At 49.9% G+C, this 19,069-nt stretch overlaps 1 protein-coding gene across 10 annotated transcripts in view; it reads right to left on the bottom strand.

Annotated features, from left to right (window-relative positions):
- The window catches only part of HNF1B (HNF1 homeobox B), a 92,579-nt gene that overhangs the window by 65,468 nt on the left and 8,042 nt on the right, over positions 1 to 19,069 (bottom strand). For 5 of the 10 annotated variants that reach the window (XM_059998473.1, XM_059998474.1, XM_059998477.1 and 2 more), the window contains exons 3-4: positions 16,665 to 16,929; positions 14,974 to 15,209 (exon numbers count right to left, since the gene is read on the bottom strand). In XM_059998473.1, the coding sequence (XP_059854456.1) occupies positions 14,974 to 15,209; positions 16,665 to 16,929 (501 nt within the window). The remainder of the gene's footprint in view (positions 1 to 14,973; positions 15,210 to 16,664; positions 16,930 to 19,069) is intronic. The other 5 variants (XM_059998475.1, XM_059998476.1, XM_059998479.1 and 2 more) reach the window with 1 other exon arrangement.

Here is a 19,069-nt window from a genome sequence, read left to right as displayed (position 1 = left end):
CCTGTGCCTGGAGAGCTCTTCCCTTCTTCTCCATGTCCCATCATTTAAAAGGGCTAAATGTCACCTCTTCTGTGAAGCTCTCCTTGATTCATCCTGGTAGTTATCTGTTCCATCCTTTGTATTTAACATACAGTAGAGACTCTTACAGCAGGAGCTGGTCGCCCTGCACTAAAATGCCCTGAGGATATGTTTCCTTCTCTCTCCCTCTTAAAGAGATGGCTTTTTACTCATTAGCGCATCCTCAGAGCCTAGCAGAGCGGCTGATGTGTGAATATTCATTGAATGAGGGAATAAGCCCTCAGGTGCTTTGAGGATCCTTGCCCCAGAGAACAAGGGAGCATCCCTTCTGGCAGAAGGAGAAAATACGGTCAGTTCTGCGGTCATATTGGTATTAACAGTGTGGATTGGTTCCAATTCTATTGATATATTAGGGAATAACTTGAGTACAACATGAATTTCATATTTGAGGGATTCAGAAATCTGCACCCAGCTGAATGGAGCCACATAGGAATAACTACAATTGCTTTTTTGTTTGTTTGTTTTTTTGTTTTAAAAAAAATTGAAGTATAGTTGATTTACAGCATTGTGTTAGTTTCTGCTGTACAGCAAAGTGGTTCATTTATACACATATATACATTCTTCTTTATATTCTTTTCCATTACGGTTTATCCCAGGATATTGAATATAGTTCCCTGTGCTATACAGTAGGAACTTGTTTATCCATTCACATAGGAATACATTAAATGCACACACACACACACACACACACACTCTCTCTCTCTCTCTCTCTCTCTCACACTCTTCAAACATCTACCAGCTACCATTAGTTCACTGCATGTACTGTAAGCCACATCCATCCCCCACCTCACAATAACTCACCAGCTGCAGCCCTTCCGATGCTCACTTCAATGGGCAAACTTTAGGCCTTTTTCAGGGTAAAGAGCCATATTTATTGTTGTACAGTGTTTATGTATTTCTTAGGCATTTAACAGGTGTAAAACTCTGCTAATGTTTTTATTAGATTCTTATCTTTTTTAAAAGGTGTCAACGACAAAGCTTTTGAGTATTGTGCCCTTAACCCCATTTTTTTCCCATAAGCCCTGTGGTTTTTATTGTGTGACCTTGCAAAGCACGGTGGTTTTTATGATGGGTATGTTGGGTTCTATAGGACTGACTGTGCCCCTGTGTTCAAAGGTGGAAGCAACTGCCTCCCAGGAGGATCCCAGAGAGGAGCTGTCCAGGGTGTAATTAACTACAGAAACTTTTCATAAACCTGTGCTTCAGGGGCTTGGACTACCCCATAGAGCCCTGGATATCTAATCCGGCTCTCTACGAGCTTCAAAAATCAGTTTCGGAGTTTGGGATTAACATATACACACTATTATGGGACTTCCCTGGTGGTCCAGTGGCTAAGACTCCACACTTCCAATGCAGGGGGCCCGGGTTGGATCCCTGGTCAGGGAACTAGATCCCACATGCCGCAACTAAGAGTTCGCGTGCCGCAACTAAAGATCCCGCACGAGGCAATGAAGATCCCATGTGCCGCACCTGAGACCCGGTGCAGCCAAATAAATAAATAAATATTTTTTAAAAAATACACACTACTATATATAAAAGAGATAAACAACAAGGACCTATTGTATAGCACAGGGAACTATACTCAATATTTTGTAATAACTTATAAGGGAAAAGAATCTGAAAAAGAATATATATGTATAACCGAATCACTTTGCTGTACACCTGAAACTAACACAACATTGTAAATTAACTACACTTCAATTTTAAAAAATGGTTTAAAAAAACCAGCTGAGGGAGTTCCCTGGCGGTCCAGTGGTTAGGACTCGGCGCTTTCACTGCCGTGGCCCGGGTTCAATCCCTGGTTGGTGAGCTAAGATCCCGCAAGCCATGTGGTGCGGCTAAAAAAAAAAACAACAACCAGCTGAGACCCCAATTCCACAACTCCAGAAATCAACTGGGCACCAGTGTCCAGCCACTTTAAATTCATACTCTCTCATCTGTCTGCTTTGACTCTCTGATGATTCTGGGCCAGTCAACTTCTGGGCCTTGGCATTTTTATCTGTAAAATGGGCATACAGATCTCCCTTCCTCGGAAGCCAGAATAATGAATGAATAAAATAAGGTTAGAGAGGCACTGGGTTCTCCTGAGAAAGAAAATGCTGGGCAAACAGAACAGCAGCGTCAGCCCAGAAAGCATGACCAGAATCGCTCTTTTAGAAAGAAGCAAAGAGGGAGGTGGGGGTCTCCTGGGCAGTGGGAGGCTCAGCTTGACCTCACGTGGCCTTTGAGCCTGAAGCCTGGGGGTCCCTTTCACTGGGGTCTGTGAGCTGCACCCAGAATCTGGTGGGCTGCCTTTCACTCTTGACATTTCAAAGCCAATCTCCCATCCCTGATAATGCAGGAATGTTCCTCTGGCTGGTGGACTGCTGCCAGCTCGAGTGAGCGTCCCAGCCACCAACAGAGTAAACATTACTCAACCGGCCAGGGCTCTGTCACACACATTCTTCCCCTGTGTTCCTAACCTCACGCAGAGTGCAGCCCAGCACTGTTGGGTCTGGAAACTGGGAATTTAAAATCAGGCAGGAGGGAGAGCGCAAAGGAGAAAGCTCTTCCAAAAAGGAAACAACCGTGTCCATCAATTATAAGTAGACAGAGCTGTCTTTCTTATGAAGCCAAAACAGAGGTTTGGGGGTAGGGGCACCAGGAGGAATGAGGCCAGTCTTGATGGGTCCAGCACTGCATCCTTATAAACCCACTCCCCCTTTTCCCCAAAACGAGTCACTTTCTTGAGGAGAGAGGCAGAGACACATGTGATTCAGTCTAGTGAACTTTTAGGATAAAAGAATGTGAACAATCCCCCCAGCGTGAAACTGGGAACTCCAAAAATGAAAGCTTTCAAATAAGCTGGCACTGCTGCCTCAGTTTCCTCATTCGTCACGCAGGACTATTGCCGGTTCTTATTAATATTTCCTTCTCTCTGAGGATAAAGATGAATGTTTGCCAAGAGTTGAGGAGATTAAAAATCTGAAAGTCTGGGAGGAAAAATCTGAAGCAAGATGAAAGCAGTTTAAACATGGGGCTGGTTTCAATTCCAGATCCCTTTCTACCCGAGGTGGCTTAGTTAGGAGCCCAATTCATAAGAGGAGAAACACAGACAGGCCTGCGGGGACGGTAAACACTCTTGAACTCAAGGAGTAAAAGTTGAGTGATACTTGAGGGAAGCCCACAAACTGGTTTTCTTATAAAAATCAAAGCAAATGTAACCAAGAAAAGACAAAGGCTTCCATCAAAAGCATCTCGGCTGAGAACAGAAATGAATGTGCACCTGAAAAAATGGCACACGTGGGGAGGTAGAAAGGGCTGCCTGTCCTTCCCGCTAAGCCCATCTCGGCTACCACGCCTGCTCCTTAGCAGAGAGCTGGTTTCTGCAGGCAAACAAGAGAGGGTTTGCAATGAACACTTCATCCGGGAGATGCTGCTACACGTGAAAGAAACCCAGCCAACCCTCGAGTACCTGAGAGGGCCTCACCTCTGTAAGTGTTTTACACAGTCTGCTTCTCAATGTGTCCCAGATGCCCATTTGACAGAGTGGAACACTGAGGTTCAGAGAGGAAGAAGTCATTTCCACCATCTCTTGCTAAGGGTCTCCCAGCGAAGCAGTAGTATCCCGAAGCTGGCCCCTCTCGCTCTTCCCCGATAGCCCCGCATTGACTCCACATATCCTGAGCCTCCCATCGTGATGCACTAATAGTTTGAAATGATTTCATTTGTTTTCTTGGCGGCATCTCTCACTGGAATGTAAGCCCAGTGAGGGCAGGACCTCATCTGTCTTGTCCATGATCTCCTTCCTCAGCACCTTGTACAGACTATACTCTGCCCCCTCGATAAGAGCATGTGATGAATGAATGAATGAATGGCCCGCACTTCAACTCTGACTGCACTTCAACTCTGACTGAGCAATTATAAATGGTATAATTTATTCGCTGATCTCCCGGGTTTTCTGAGGTTGACGGGAGGCAGGTATTTTTAAGGAGGAGTAGCAGAGAAGGAGAGAGGGGAAAGAGAGATTAACATCTAATCAAAATGAAGAGATAGCATGGATGCATTTCAGCAACTTCATGTTGGAAGGTACGAGGTGGAGGTGCTGAGGAGTAAGTATGACGTCGCAGCTCTTCCTTTCCACACCGGACACCTTGGACAGTGCTTTATCCAGAGTGCAAAGGGCCAGTGGGATGCCTGCAAGGACCTACCTATTCCCTACTTCTTGAGGCCTAAGATCATACCTGTTACCTAGGGTCCTGATGGGCTGACCATTTCTAAAGGGTTTGGGCTGCTGGTGGGAGCCCCACATTTAGACTTGCCGTGTTAGAACCCAGTTTTAGGCCCCTTGGGTTTATTTGGGGGTCAGTAGGATCAATTACTGGGGATTTACTGTGGCAACCTGAGTAACTCAAAGGCCTTTCTCCAAAGGAATCTAGGGTGAAACTAAGAAGGGTTAATGATGGACATCGTTAGGCTGAAAGTCTGTGCAGGCAGACACAGCCCTGCCACCGTCTGGCTCCTGGGGTGTCTTTTCTGAGGGGCTGCCTTTGCAGGCAGGGGGAATGCGGCTGCAACAAAGGCCCCCAGGCCTGGCTGACGAGGAGAATGACGATGCTCCTAGTGGGTCTGGGGAACGGGGAAGGCTATAAAGTCATCAGCAGACTGAGCCACTGGGTGTCCACATAAAAGTGAGGTCCCATAAACAGACATCTGTATTGTGACTGAAGGGCTAATAAAATTGCCTTAGAAGAGAGAGGTTTTCCACTGCGACCTATTCATCAGCAGGACCCTACTGGGAAGTGGTACCCGGGGAGAAGATCCTTGGAGGCCCGGCAAGTGTCAGAGCTCATTACGGGCGCTTGCCCGGCCACACCTCAGCCTCTTCATCACCGTCGTGGAGGGCAGCTCCAGCATCATTATCATCATCATCATCACCATCATCATGACAGACAGCCACTGATCACCCGGCAGGCTCAGGGATGCTGGCCGCAGGGAGCAGCAGGTGTTGGGCACTGAGACCTTGGAAGGTGGATGACCACTGGCTTCCATTGACCAGGAGCACCAGTAACGTGCTTAGGGGTCCCCCCAGAGACCTGGTGGCAGCCCAGAGCTGGGGAGTTTCCTTCCCGTTTCTCCAAATGACTGATTTGCAATAAGTCCAATCCCTTTTCTAGTTCTCAGTTGCTCAATAGAAACTCAGGAAGAGTAATTCTTGCTCTTTGCTTGCCCAAGGGATGCTGGTAAGAGATTATAAAAGGAAGTAATCTAGAGTGAAGTAAGTCAGACAGAGAAGGACAAATATCATATGATATCACTTAGGTGTGGAATCTGAAAAAAAGGGTACAAATGAACTTATCTACAAAACAGATAAGAAACAAAACTTAGGTAGAAAACAAACTTATGGTCACCAGGGGGTAAGGGAGGGAGAGGAGGGATAAATTGGGAGATTGGGATTGACATATACACAGTACTATATATAGAATAGATAACTAATAAGGACCTATTGTAGAGCACAGGGAACTCTACTCAATACTCTATAATGGCCTATACAGGAAAAGAATCTAAAAAGAGTGGATATATGTGTATGTATAACTGATTCACTTTGCTGTACACCTGAAACTAACACAACATTGTATATCAACCATACTCCAATAAAAACTTTTTCTAAAAAAGGAAGTAATCTAGTAGAACTGAACGGAACGAGTAATCTAAACTCAGCTAATACACTAAACAAGGAGAAGCTAAATTAGTAGAACACAAGGGAGAAAAAATAATAACATGTTCCTTGAAAACTTCCTGGTAGCATTTAACGTTGAGGGATCTTTTGGTGAACTGTATACTTTAGTTAAGCAGTATTCATGGAGGTGGAACTGAATGACTTGTTTCTAGAAAGGGGAGAATATGCTTTACATAATAATATGTACATACGTTGTGTAGAATGAAACGAATTCCACGCTCAGCTTGAAAGTGAATAACACACTTATAAAGCAGGGGATTTATGCATGAAGCTTTTGGACAGGAAGCCCTCTACAAGAGAGGTTGTCATTCCACAAATATATGAAAGGTCTACCACGTGCCAGGTACAGGGCTTTGGGCTAGAGACTCAGTGGTGAAAAAAGCCAAAAAAAAAAAGTCACAGGGAGCTGGATTTGTAGGGGTAGACTTCAGGGACTACCTTTTTCACGGTGAGAATAAGACTTTCTTGGTTTTTTTTCTCTGTCTTTGACAGGTAGGGATGCAAACCCTACACTCTACCTGGCAGTGGGATTCTCAAGACGACGGAGGAGAAGGCTCATTTCTGTTTCCATCCGTAAGACACCTTGAGATACATTAAGCACCAATTTTGTGCTCACCATGCAAACTGATGTTCTCCAAATGGGAGATGCTGTTCAGAGGTTTCCCATCCTTGCTGAGCAAGGACTCACTGGACTTCGTTGCCAGCCTGATCCAACAGGTGCCGACTGGAGAGAGGCACCCTGTGGTGGGCAGGCCTGGGCAGTCAGGCTGCCACTCAAAGGCTCCGAAAGTGTTAACCTCCAGCAGTTATAGGTGCCTCGTTTATACCCATTTTAAATCTGTTTATTGTGACTGGCCCCACCCAATCTGCTGGTGCTGTAAAGCTCTAATGGTCCCTAATAAAGGTGGAAGGCACACAGTTCCTGAAATGGGGAAGAAGTGAGGGAGTGAGGGAGACCAGGAGGGAGAGAGACAGATGATGAGCTTCACAATAAAGTATCACAATGGCAAAGCTCCCTCTGCTACTTCAAACAGCAGAGCCCTGGGCCCCAGCGTCCAAATAATAACCTGTCAGGGCTGAAAGGCCAGAGCTGAAAGGTCCCATTTGCCAGACTCCCGGAGAAATTACGTGATCTGCCCAAGGTCACCCCTGCCCCTCAGTGCCTCAGGGCTCCTGGATCCGAGTCTGGGGCCCTCAGTCCAGCTGCCTCATCTCTTCTACTTCAGCAGGGGACCCTCACGACTGTCGCCAACCCCTTGAGACTCTAGCCTTCTCTCATCTGGCCTATGATGTCCAGCCCTGATTGTATATCCACATCTCTTAGGGAGTTTGTTGAAACTTCCCATGCCTGACCCCTTGTTCCAAATCCTGATTCTAAAAGGTGTGGATGGGGGAGACATGGGTACTTTTAATAAACTCCCCAGATGCCTTACATGTGGCCTGGGAAGGAGACCTGAGAACCACAGATCTTGTCAATACTTGGGTTTCACTGTTCCTGATGTCTCAAATGAAAAGCAGGGTTCATAAAAAGGGTAACTCTTCTAGGGTGAAACTGCAAACCACAGCCCGGTCAAGAACCCAGGGAGAACCAAAGCTCTTCCTCTCTCTGGACGCCCTGAGGGCTCCTGAGTCAACCTAATAACGCCTTCTGGGTCAGGCACTGTGTGGGGCACTGGGCGCACTTTATCACCTTTAAGCCCCTCCGTAGTCTGAAGGAGATAGGTATTACGATCCCTACTTTATGGATGAAGAAACTGAGGCTAAAAGAGGCTAAGTAACTTGTTTGAGGCCACACTGCCAGACAGGGACAGAACCACAATTCAAGCCCAAGCCCGTTTGGGGTGCTACACCTTGCTACCCAGACACACCCATCTGAGTGCGGTCCTGGCAATGGACTGCCTGTGACCAGCTCGCCTGGGGGGGGGGGATGTGGATTTCCCTTGGGAAAGTCATGAAATGCTAAAGATCGTCGGCATGCATGGTGTGTCTCCAACTTGGGAGGGACATGCAGTGGTCACGTCCTGAGAAATGTCTTGACTTCCTGAGAGCACTAGAGAGACTGAGCCTCGCTGGTCAGCTCCTCCGTGGCTGAACTCACACAGGTGTGCTTTGGACGGGGCTGCTGAAGCCAGAACAGAGGGTACTGGGGAGGTATCTTAAGCAGATGCCTGCTCTCAGGTACAGGAATGTCGCTTCCAGAAAATCAGCCCTCAGGAGCATCTGAGGTTTCCTGCGTTCACTGCGGGAATCGTGTCTACCCCACCCCTTCTTACTGCTCTTCTGCGTGAAGTTTGGGGGAGCTTCCTTCCAAGAACAAAGGTCATGAAGCTTCTCAGATTTGGCCTCCACCAGGAAAGTACCACACCCTCTCTAAGTGGCAGGTTCCCAGGGCTAACTACCGACGAGCAGGGGTACTCACACCTCCTTTCATTAAAGGAGAGAAATGCCTTATTAGGTACAGGAAATTCAGGGTCATCTTACGTACCTGACCTTGCTACACGGTCATGACCTGCCATCCCCTCCACCATCCACGGTTCCTCCCAGCTTTCTCTCACTGTTTAGTGTCTTTGCACTGAAAGCCTATGGCGCTGGACATGGCACTTGTAAATGCCTTCTGGATGTCACAGAGCAGTCCTTCCTGGAAGCATAAGAGCCTACCTGAGACTCAGTTACTACAAGAAGCCAGCCTGAGTCTACTGCAAACACCAAGATGAGTATCTAGTAGACCTACTCAAATTGTCTCAAAATTGAGGTTGAAATAAACCTGTAAGAGGAACAGAGGGAAAGAGGAAAAAGAAACCCAAACCACTGGGCTCCGCAAGGTATGGTAATAGGTACCATTTATGAGAGCCTGCTACATCTGGGGTGCTTTGCATATGTTATCTCATTTAATCCTTCCCACATCTGCATGAGCGGGTGTCTCCATTTTATGCACTGAGAAACTGAGGCTCAGAGTCCAGAGTCACACAGCTGATCAGTGGCCAAGTTGAGGCTGGGATTCATGTCGACCTCCATACCCAGGACTTTGTCGCTACGCCCACCTGGATTTATAACAGCATTTCTCCAGAGTATCTTTAGCATATATTAAATGTCGGTATTGTTGACGGTCAGGCATCTATGGTACAGCCCAGGCACTGGGATTTTTGGAAGTCTCCCAGTTGATTCTAAGACGTGGCGAGATTTAGGAACCGTTGTCCTAGAGCACGGGTCAGCAAACTGTGATCTGCAGGCCAAGCAGCCTGTTTTTGTATGACCCACGAGCTCAGAATGGTTTTCACATTTTTAAATAGTTTTTAAAAATAAAAAAAGAATATTTTGTGATATGCAAAAGTCATAGGAAATTCAAATTTCAATCCCCATCAATGAAGTTTACTAGAAGACAGCCATGTGCATTCATTCACATACGGCCCATGGCTGGTGTGTTCTCCAAAGGCAGAGCTGAGTAGCTGCGACTGAGACAGTATGGCCTGAAAAGCCTAAAATAGTCACTATCTAGCTCTTTACAGAAAGTTTGCCATCCCCTGTACTACAGTTCTTATGCACAGCTAGGATGATAACCAGGATTGAATGTATTTGACTTTATTTTGGGGCTAGGTTTCATATATATATATATGTTTCATATATATTTATTTTTATGTTTCATATATACATATTTTTTTCCCCTCTCCCCGTTTGTGTTTGATCTTGTGGCTTCCCGGCCAGCAGTTAGCTTCATAGACCCTTGCATAGCTCTCTGCCTCTCTCCCTCTGCTTAATTCTCTCCCAGTTCTTGTCAGTTTCCATCAAACCTTCAACAAACAGACTCCAAGGACACTTCTCCCGTAACTTGCGGGCTGGGGCAATGTGCTTGCGGGCAGCTTCCTTCCTCCCCGGATCGGACAGGAGGCATCAAGGAGTCCTTGAATTCTCGAAGGGTCCTTCAGGGGGATTAGGCACGCAGGTAGGGCTGCCTTCAGTGATAGAACACCGGTATCTCCTTGGCCCCTTTGTGAGGAGGCTGGAGTCCCACCAGCCCGGGCAGCCGGGGTTCTTTGTATGCAGACCAGGGTTGGTCCGCTATCAGGGGGAGGCTGCCAGCAGAATGCTCTGAAGGCTGGGCCTCTTAAGCTCATTAGTATCCTGATTGTCTTGCCCAATCTAGTGGCAGCCGGGGGGTGGTACCCGCAAGATAAAATGACCTTCGAATTCAACAGATAAAATGGCAGTCAGATAAAGTCCCTACAAGGAGAACATTGGAGCCGTGGCCGCCACGGAACTCCACATCAGTATAAATGTGTTTTCTACAATAGCAGATGACTCAAGGCAGGATCTGTTTCTCTTCTGAACTCAAAGAACCTACTACTTAGGGACAATGGGGCTTATTTACTGTGGGGGTCTTTGCTGCGGAGATGAATATTTTTACAACTGCCCTCATAAACCCCCTCCACTCGTCTGCTGCCCAGGGAGTGGGCGGGGCTCCAGAGGTGAGCTGAGGTGCCTGCACTGTCTCAGAAGCCCCATTAAGTTGTTAAGGCATTTAGTGCCCCAGACGGTGCCGACTGCAAGGGCAGTTCAAATCCCCACCCAGATGGGGATGGGGTTGTGAAAGAGGGGGCTTTGATTTCTTCCCTGGGCAGGGCACAGAATCCACCTTGGTCAGGGGCAACAGTTGGTGGCGGGGTGGGGGGAGGCTGAGAGGGAGGCGGAAGCAGCAAACTAGCCAGACTGGGAGACCCCACCCTTAACCCACCTCGCAAAGCCCCTTTGTCATTCAGAGGGGAACAGTAAGAATATAGGAGAAGAAGGAACTGTGGGAGGATTGTGTGTGTGTGTGTGTGTGTGTGTGTGTGTTGATTTCCGTGCCTGAAAGTCCTTAGCATCTGCATAAAGCAAAGTGAAAGTCAGTGTGTAACAGCTCAAAACCTGTCTCTGCCACTTACAAACTATATGAACTTGGGCAAATTACTGACATACGAAATATCTCACCTTCCTTGATTGTAAAAGAACGGGTAAGGTTATGGATGGTGTCTACCCTACAAAGTTGTGAGGATTAAATAAGATGACGCATGTACTCAGCCCAGGGCCTGGTACCCAGGAAGCGCTCGCTCAGCACTAGCTGTTCTCATTATTCAGATTTACTCACGACCCCGCCACTCGGCCCTTTTGAGATTTCCTTGGGTTCTGCAGGTTTCAGTGTCAGGGAAAACCACAGCGACCACATGATATCCTGGCCCAGAGTCTGGTTTGTCTAAGACCCAGGGTTAGATTTCTGCAGGCAAGTTAGGAGGAGATGTAAGAGGGGTTCGGGGGGAGGCAGGAGGCTGGATTCTCAGGTCCTCAAGCTCTGATCTGACCATGGGGGCAATCACAGCCCCTGGGCTTGGAGAGGCAGGAGTAGAATTTGAAGGGAGTGAGGAGAAAGCAGCCACAGAAATAAACGTCTCCTCTTCTTGGGTAAAGAGGCTGCGTGGCTCAGGACATCCAAAGGTTATCCTGGTAGGGCTTGTTCTCGCCTCTGGGCCTCACTTTCTTACTAGGAGAATGAGCCTCTATCTCCTTCTCGAAAGATGATACAAGAGGGAGGACATTAGGTGTGGGGTGAATGAAGGCGGATGAAGACCTCTGTCCCTCTCTTGCTGTCGCAAGGCGGCCAGGTGAGTTTGCTGGAGGTGACCAGGCGAGTTTGCCACAGACTGGAGCAAAGGGGACAGTACCCAAGGCCACCGCAGATCGTGCAGCCGACCCCAGGGCTTGGGCCAAGGCTAGCCCAGCTTCCATCCCATGCCAACTTCCTCCTCCTCGAGCTGATCAATACAGGCACCAGTCTCCAACCAGTCTGCTTCCTGGCCACAGCCCTGCTCTCTGACCTTTGGGGGGCCTTTCTCTTGATTCCGCTCCAGAATGGAGGTCGGGGCCATCACTCCGGGCCGGCTCAATGGCCTCAGAATAGGCTGTCACAGGGCCTATAACCAGGGACAGCTCCTGCTGGCGAGAGCTGGGATGGGGAGTGCAGATAAAGGCCTTCCCGGCTGAAGATAAATGGCTGCCCGCAGCCTGCTACAGTAACTCCAGGCCCCCAAGAAGAGCAAACAAAGGGTGCCCCTGTGACACTCACTGGAAAGATGAAGCCCCATCAGAGGCAGCCAGGCTGGTTCAAAGACTCAACTTAATTGTCAATTAAGCATGCATGAGGAAGACAAAGCCATGACAACCCGGGGCTGCATGCTGGCGTGTGATTGTAAAGGCGGGAGGGGCGACGCTGAAAACAGCTGATTCTGCTGACCGTGTGTTTGTAGGGCACCTTGTAACCAATCAGCCTCTGCTGACAGAGGCAAAGGGCTCCTTCTGCCACTCCTATTGTGCTGGACATTCCAGGACCAGGGTCACACTGTGGTCACCGTGGGCAAGTGGGCCACAGCACCGTAAGCGTGGCTGGGAGGGAAGGGGCTCAGGTACAGAAGGGATGCTCTCCTCTCCAGGAAGAGGGGTCAAGGGAAAGATTTGTCTCAAAGGTGCCTCCTGTCCTCCTGGCTCAGAGACTGGTGTTTGGAGGGGAAAGTGGGGAGGGGGTGGGGACCTCATCTCCCCAGCTCAGCCTTAGGGGCTGCTAGTGCTGACTCGGGCTGTTGGTTTCTCCTCGGCCACCACAGAGCCCTTTTCTGCATCCAGGTAGGTTTGGGGCTTGGTTAGAGACCATACCTTGGTTGTAGGGACCGTGCTGGGAAATATATCGTGAGAAGTTCAGATCAAACCTTCCCTGCCGTCAGGCTGGCCCTGGGTGCACTCCCTAGGAGCCTGTCACAACCCATGCGCTGCCTCCACCAGCAGTCTGCGAGGGGGCCAGGGCCTGATCCCGGCATTTGCACCCCAGCCCCAGAACACACCTCACTGCCTCTTAGGAACAACGCCCGTGTATGAAATTGAAAAGGAAATAGATTTCTACTGCCCGTCACTCTTTCCACTGCCGCTTGTTTAGCCTTCTGTGATAATAATAATGATAATAGTAGTTATGGTTTATTGGGAAAGATGGTGTTTACACACTCTCTCGTTTAATTCTCACATGGCCCCTATGAGGTAGGTACTATATCTCCATTTTACAGATAGGAAACTCAGACTCAGAGAAGTTATGTGAATTGACCACACTGCAGTTATGGGAATTAGAACCAGGTTAGAATCAGGATTCAAAACTAAGTCCAGAGAATCAGTCCCTGGACTATTTTGATGAACCCTGAATGAAAATTAAGGGAGAAGGGAAGGTAGCCACTGAAAATACACAGTGGCCCATAATTATTGCTCCATAAATTGCTAGAAAGACGCACAAACTCCCCAAAGATAACCTTGATCCCCAGCCAGTTCTAGGGACTCTACGGCAGCAGGAGGTCTTCCCAACTAGACCATAAGCCCCCAGGGGCAGAGATGCGTGCGTGTCTTACTCATCACCAACGTGGTGCCCAGACTCAGCGCCTGTCTGTGCTGCGGGAAAGTACAGGGTGGGAATCGGCACGCCTGGGTTCTAGCCCTTGTTTTGCTACCGTCGCCCTGTGGAACTCTGCAAAGTCACTACCTCTTTCTGGGCCTCAGTTTCCTTCTTCCAAGTTCCTCCCGGTTCTAATATTCACTGATTTATAAAATGGTTGCGACTTCCTGGGACCCTAGAGAATCCACTTCCAGTGGGATACGCCTCCTCAGAGGACTCGGTGGTGTCTCAGGGCCGTGTTTCCCGCCCGACCCCTGCCCTGTCCCTAATACCTGCTCCAGCCCCTCCAGCCCCGCCTCTCCGGGTCTCCTGTCACCATACAGAATGCCTAAGCCAACAACCGCCTGGTGACCTCACCACAACCCCAGCTTGTCAGAAAGCTGCCGGGCCTTTGTTTGGCTTGCAGGCTCCCTGACTTTGGTGTGGAGATCACAGGTCCCAGCACAATAGCCATTGTCTTCTCAGTAACGCCCCTAACCCCAGCCACGCCCCCCGGGAGCTCCCCGCTCCAGATCCAGGGATTACTACTGCACAGGGGTAGTTACTTTGCCAGTGTCAGGCCAGCGTTCATCTGGAGGTTTGTCTCCCTCTCAAGAGTAACCCCAACTTTCTTCTCATGTGGCTGAGCCCTCCCCTTCCGTGGCAACGGGACCCAGAGAAGCTCCCCTCCCTGGCCCCCCAGGCTTCGCGCTGGACAGTAGCAGGCTCCCAGAGACACTTGAAGGGGTCATGCTGGGCGGATGAGGTGCAGTGTGGAACAGATGCTTGGAGACGGCCCAGCTGCTGGCTCTGAGCCTGTGCCCCCAGCACTTAGGTCAGCGCCCAGGTCTCAGGCCTCTCCCATCAGAAGGGCAACCAGCAGGTGAGGGGACGAGCAGTTTCAGAGCCGTCCCCCGAGTTAGAAATGGTGCTCGGCTCTCCTTCTGCAAATCCTTCCCCAGAGCAGGCAGCAGGCTGTGCCGCAGTCTGTCTACACAGGCACCAAACTGACCTCAGTAAACACATCCACTCCGGGAAGCCGGCTTTCCTGGGAGGACGAAGCCCCAGGGGAAGATGTACTCATCCCATCCCCAGCCTATGCCCGAGGCAGCCCTCAGCCTAGGGGGGTGCTTTCCCACCAGGAAGGTGTAGGATTCCATCCTGACAAGCCCACAGCCCAGAGCAGAGGCGCCTAATCCCGGCCGGGGGCCTGGCACACGGCAGCACACACAGGTACTCAACCAATTGTGTCCAACTCATCGCCGCCAAGATTCCAAGAGACCCGCCCCGCCCTAACTCTGCGGAGCACAGACGCCAGCAAGCAGAGTGGCCCTTCCCCAGAGGGCCCTGGGCTCCTCCCGCTGCAGCTGGACAGAGCCCTGGGGGTGCACCTGGATGGGGCGGAGGGGCGACCCCTCTGCCTGCGGCGTGGACCGGCACACCTGCGAGGCAGCCTGCTCCGTCTCATCCGTTGGCGGCCCTGACCCGCTGAGTCAGCAGCCGCAAGGGCAGGAGAGAGGAGCCTGCAGAAGAACGAGGCGGGCGGAGGGCTCCCCGGAGGCCGAGCGAGGAGTTAGAGCAAACCCAACTAGAGCCACACGCTCTTCTCACGAGAATATTCCAGCAGCAGGAGGAGGCCAGCCCTAGGACCATCCAAAAGCACTGCCTCCTCTGAGACACCCTGAGAGCCGTGGGGAGAAGCCGGAGGGTCTGGTCGCCGAGGCTTTGGGGCCCGGCTTACCTGGCAGCTTGTTGGGAGGGGAGGTGCTGGGCTGGTGGGGCGGGGAGCCGTGGGAGAGCAGCGGGTTCAGGCCGTGCGTCTGGCTGGAGCTGTAGGCGTCCATGGCCAGCTTCTGCCGGAATGCCTCCTCCTTCCTGCGGTTTGCGAACCAGTTGTAGACGCGGACCTCAGTGACCAGGTTGGAGCCCAGGCCGTGGGCCTTGGAGGGGGAGACACCCCGCTGCAAACATTCCGCCCTGAGAACAGGAGGGAGGGGAGGTGGTGAGCAAGGGCGGCTGGGGCCGGCCCGCCGGCGTCTTGCCCCAGACGCACAATCACGGGGGGCCTTGGCAAGGAGGGTGAAGAGGCCACGGATAGAGTGGGGGAAAGCCTGTCCTGAGAAAAGGCCAGTCCGTGTAGTTATCTGATGAGATGGCAGGAGTGGGGCGGAACACAGGAATGGAGCAGGCTCGCTGCCCCGGGAGTCAGGGGTGCAGCCTCTGGTGTGGCTCCCGAAAAAGAGAGGAAGCCGTGGGGCAGGCAGCTCAGGGAGAAGGTCCAGGTGGGCCTCCTGACTCCTCCTGATGTGGTTATTCTTCCCACCCTACAAAAGGCAAGCTCCCGGCTCTGTCTAAGCCCTTCCAAAGCACCCTGGAACGACTCCTGGTCTTCTGGGGTTTGGACATCCCACACAGGTACCAGGGAAGCGAGATTCCTTATTCACACAGCAGAACCCCCTCCAAGGGGCAGGCTGGGTGAGGTATAAATGAAGCCACGCAAAAGACGGCTGGTCTCTAGTTTTATCAACTGCTGATGAAACCCCAGTGCCAGGCGTGAGAGAGATTCTCAGACACCAGTGGATACTGGGGGGTCCTTCTCATCAGCAGGGGGCCAGAGCACAGCTGAGGACACTGTGACATGTATGGGTGGATCGTTTCGCCTCCCCACTCCCCAGCCTGACCTCCCTGGCTGTATCCTCCCACTGCCAGAGCCAGTCCAGCCCAGAGAGAGGTCTTAACCAGAGCAAAGAGCAGATTTTTTAAAAGTCAAGGTTGGAGTCAGGGCGGATGGGGCAGGAATGAAGCAAAAAGATATCTTGAGGATTTCTAATAGTTTTCTTTAAAATTCCATGTCATTAAGAACAAATGAACTCTACGAAAAGGATTCTAATCAGTGTGGGCAGAGTGGAGGGAAGAACTGAGTAATTCTTGCTCTCCTGCTAAGTTTCCTTTGAACCAATGTGTGTAACATTTGGTCAAGGCCAAAGCCAGTCTGTGGCTAAGGGATAGCTTTTCCCTGGTCTGTAAGGGAGGTCAAACACATGATTCTCCCTTCACTGGCATTATATTTTAGACCAGCATTCTCCAGCATTCTCTGGGATAATAGTTCATAGGGGTATACCACAGAGAGACCTCCCATGGTTAACAACCAATTCAGCAAAGTGAAGTGGGTTTCTTGACTGCAGGACTTCCCAGAGCAGCCTTTAAAATATTAATGTATGTCGTAACTCCCTAAGAGGAAGTATGCAGAATGATGCTTCTCAAACTGATTTATTAATGGCTTGAAATGAGGGTTCCATGGAACACACTTTGGGAAACCGTGACTTGGCCCCTTATCTGGATAACTAATGTCTCAACATTCCAGGACTGAGGGGATGGAGCTCGGGTCCATGTGCTTGCCTGCCTGCTCGGGTGAGCTTCTGGTGGTGTTACCTGTTGCACTCCTCCACTAAGGCCTCCCTCTCTTCCTTGCTGGGGTTCTTTTGCCGGTCGTAGGCCTGGTACAAGATTTGCTGGGACGCGGGCCCCCATTTGAACCGGTTGCGACGCATCTTCTTGTTGGTGGGCTCAGAGCAGGCATCATCGGACTGCCCAGGCCCCTGGCTCTGTTGACTGAACTCTGGAAAGAGAAACAGCAGCTGATCCTGACTGCTTTTGTCTGTCAAATTTCCAGAACTCTGGACTGTCTGGTTGAATTCTGAAAAGAGAAAGGAGTAGATTTGATAGGGTCTGTAGCCTTCACTCAGCAGACACACAGACAGATAGACCAACGGAAACAAACACCTTTATTCCTCTCCCCTGAGCTTTGGGACCTGCTGTTACTGCGGATGGGGGCGCAGGGGGTAGGCTCGGCTCAGGCCCCTCACTGCCCACTTCTGATGGCCCCACCAAAGCCACCCCTTTCCTTTCTTTGGAGGAGCTCAAACGTGGCCGACCATTGTTTGCAGGACAATTTATTATTATTATTATTTCATTGGCTCACTGGCTCTCAGACATGAAGCAACACTCTGAATCCTGAACTCTTGTGTTTTGATGTCAAGGAGATGAACTCCATCAAGTCTCGGGTCTAGGGGAAAAAATGCTCAAAAGTACAATCTGCACTTAGACAAAGTGTTTAGAGGCTGAAAATAGCTCCCCCCACCGCTCTCCTCATAATTCCTAGGGATCAACATTATAATGTTATGCTCTTTGAAAAACCCCAAACCCCAAATCTTTTGACTACTGCTTTGAAATAAATATAACTGGAACTTTGTATTGGAAAGAGAAGAAGCTCTTTAGAGCTCAGATCATTTCGGAGGCAATGGTGTGTGTGTGTGTGTGTGTGTGTGTGTGTGTGTGTGTGTGTGCGTGTGTGTGTGTGTGTGTGTCCAGGGGTCCATTTAGGAGGGAAACAGCCCAAGAGGGAAAGGTCTTACAGACCTGCCCTCACATTTGAAAGATGGGAAATGCAGGAGATAGCAAACACAGGACCTTCCTGGGAGTGGCATTTAATGAGTTGGAGAAGGGTAAATATAGATGGCATGATGTCCCTTGTCAGTCCAATTCCCAGGACCCAGGCACACTGTGACCCTCAATATATTTTGGTTGAATGAATGAATGGAAGATGGCAGTTTGCCTGGTGGTGATTTCCTAGCCTTTATGGTTGCAATGAGATTTGATATTTACTCATGGAAGAGGTAGCCTCGTTGTCCTCTTCCTCACATGTGCATGAAAAAGGGTTCATCAGGGTGATTAATTCCATTTTACAGATGAACAAGCATAGAGGCCAAGGACCCTGCTGAACAAGGACACGTAACAGATTCATCTCCTAACTCCTGGTCCCTGGGTTCTGGACCTTGATGTTTTTCTTTCTTGTTTCCTGGAGTCATCCTCACAGGTCTCAGAAAATCCTCAAGGTCCAAAGTCAGGCCACTACTTAGTGCTTGAATCCCGTCCACAACACCCTACCACGTGGCCTTCCAGCCCATCCAGCTCCAGCAATGCGAAACTTACTACCATCTAAGGATCCGCTTCCATTTTGGTCCATCACAAGGAGCAGTGGGCCCCTAACAAGCCTGTACCCCAGACGCAGGTGGTGTTGGCCTTTGTTTAACCAGTTGCCGGTCGGCCAAGTTAACGAGCTGTCTCCCAGGTAGATGGACTGAACGTGTCACTGGGACCTTTGATTTGGGCCCCGCCCACTTTGGATGATTCTCAGGCCACTTAGGGCTCTGTTTTCACTGGTTCCCAACAATCCCTTTAGATACCTGAGAATGTCTCTGCCAAATTTACTGGCAGGAAGTTACTGACTCAATGAAATAATGTAGGGCCCCAACCAAGTTCCTTAATTCCTGGTCCCTCAGCTTTCCCGCCTGTGGAATGGGACTGGGTGAAGACCTACGGGCACTAAATAGTCTTTTAGAACATCTGCCCCTGGTCAGGATAACGGCGATGATAATGACGATCACCCAAGTTCCAACGGAAGTTACACTTTTCAAAGTGCTTTTACACGTCCTGTATTATTTGGTCTTCATAGCAGCCATCTAAGTACAGTGACTCTGGGGAGGATCCTAGTGGGAGAAGGAAGTCCCCTGCTCAGTGGGTGTCTGTCTCAGTGACTCCTCTCCTCCCTGTGGCCCTGTGGAGTTACCATGAATAATAGCCAAAGCCAGTATGGGTGATCCCAAGGGCCCAGGATCAGTATGAGGTTCCTCATTTGATGTGAACAGATGTCATCACAGGGAACATTTACTGAACCATTTCTACAGTGAGGTATTATACAAAATCCTCCAAATGTATCCCTTCATCTAATTCTCACACCTCTCTGTGCAAGAAGTATTGTTATCCCCATTTTACAG

The sequence above is a fragment of the Delphinus delphis genome, chromosome 19 (assembly GCF_949987515.2).
Source record: "Delphinus delphis chromosome 19, mDelDel1.2, whole genome shotgun sequence".
Taxonomy (NCBI): Eukaryota; Metazoa; Chordata; class Mammalia; order Artiodactyla; family Delphinidae; genus Delphinus; species Delphinus delphis.
Note: the sequence above shows the minus strand (reverse complement) of the source record. Positions and strands in the feature narration are given on the sequence as shown.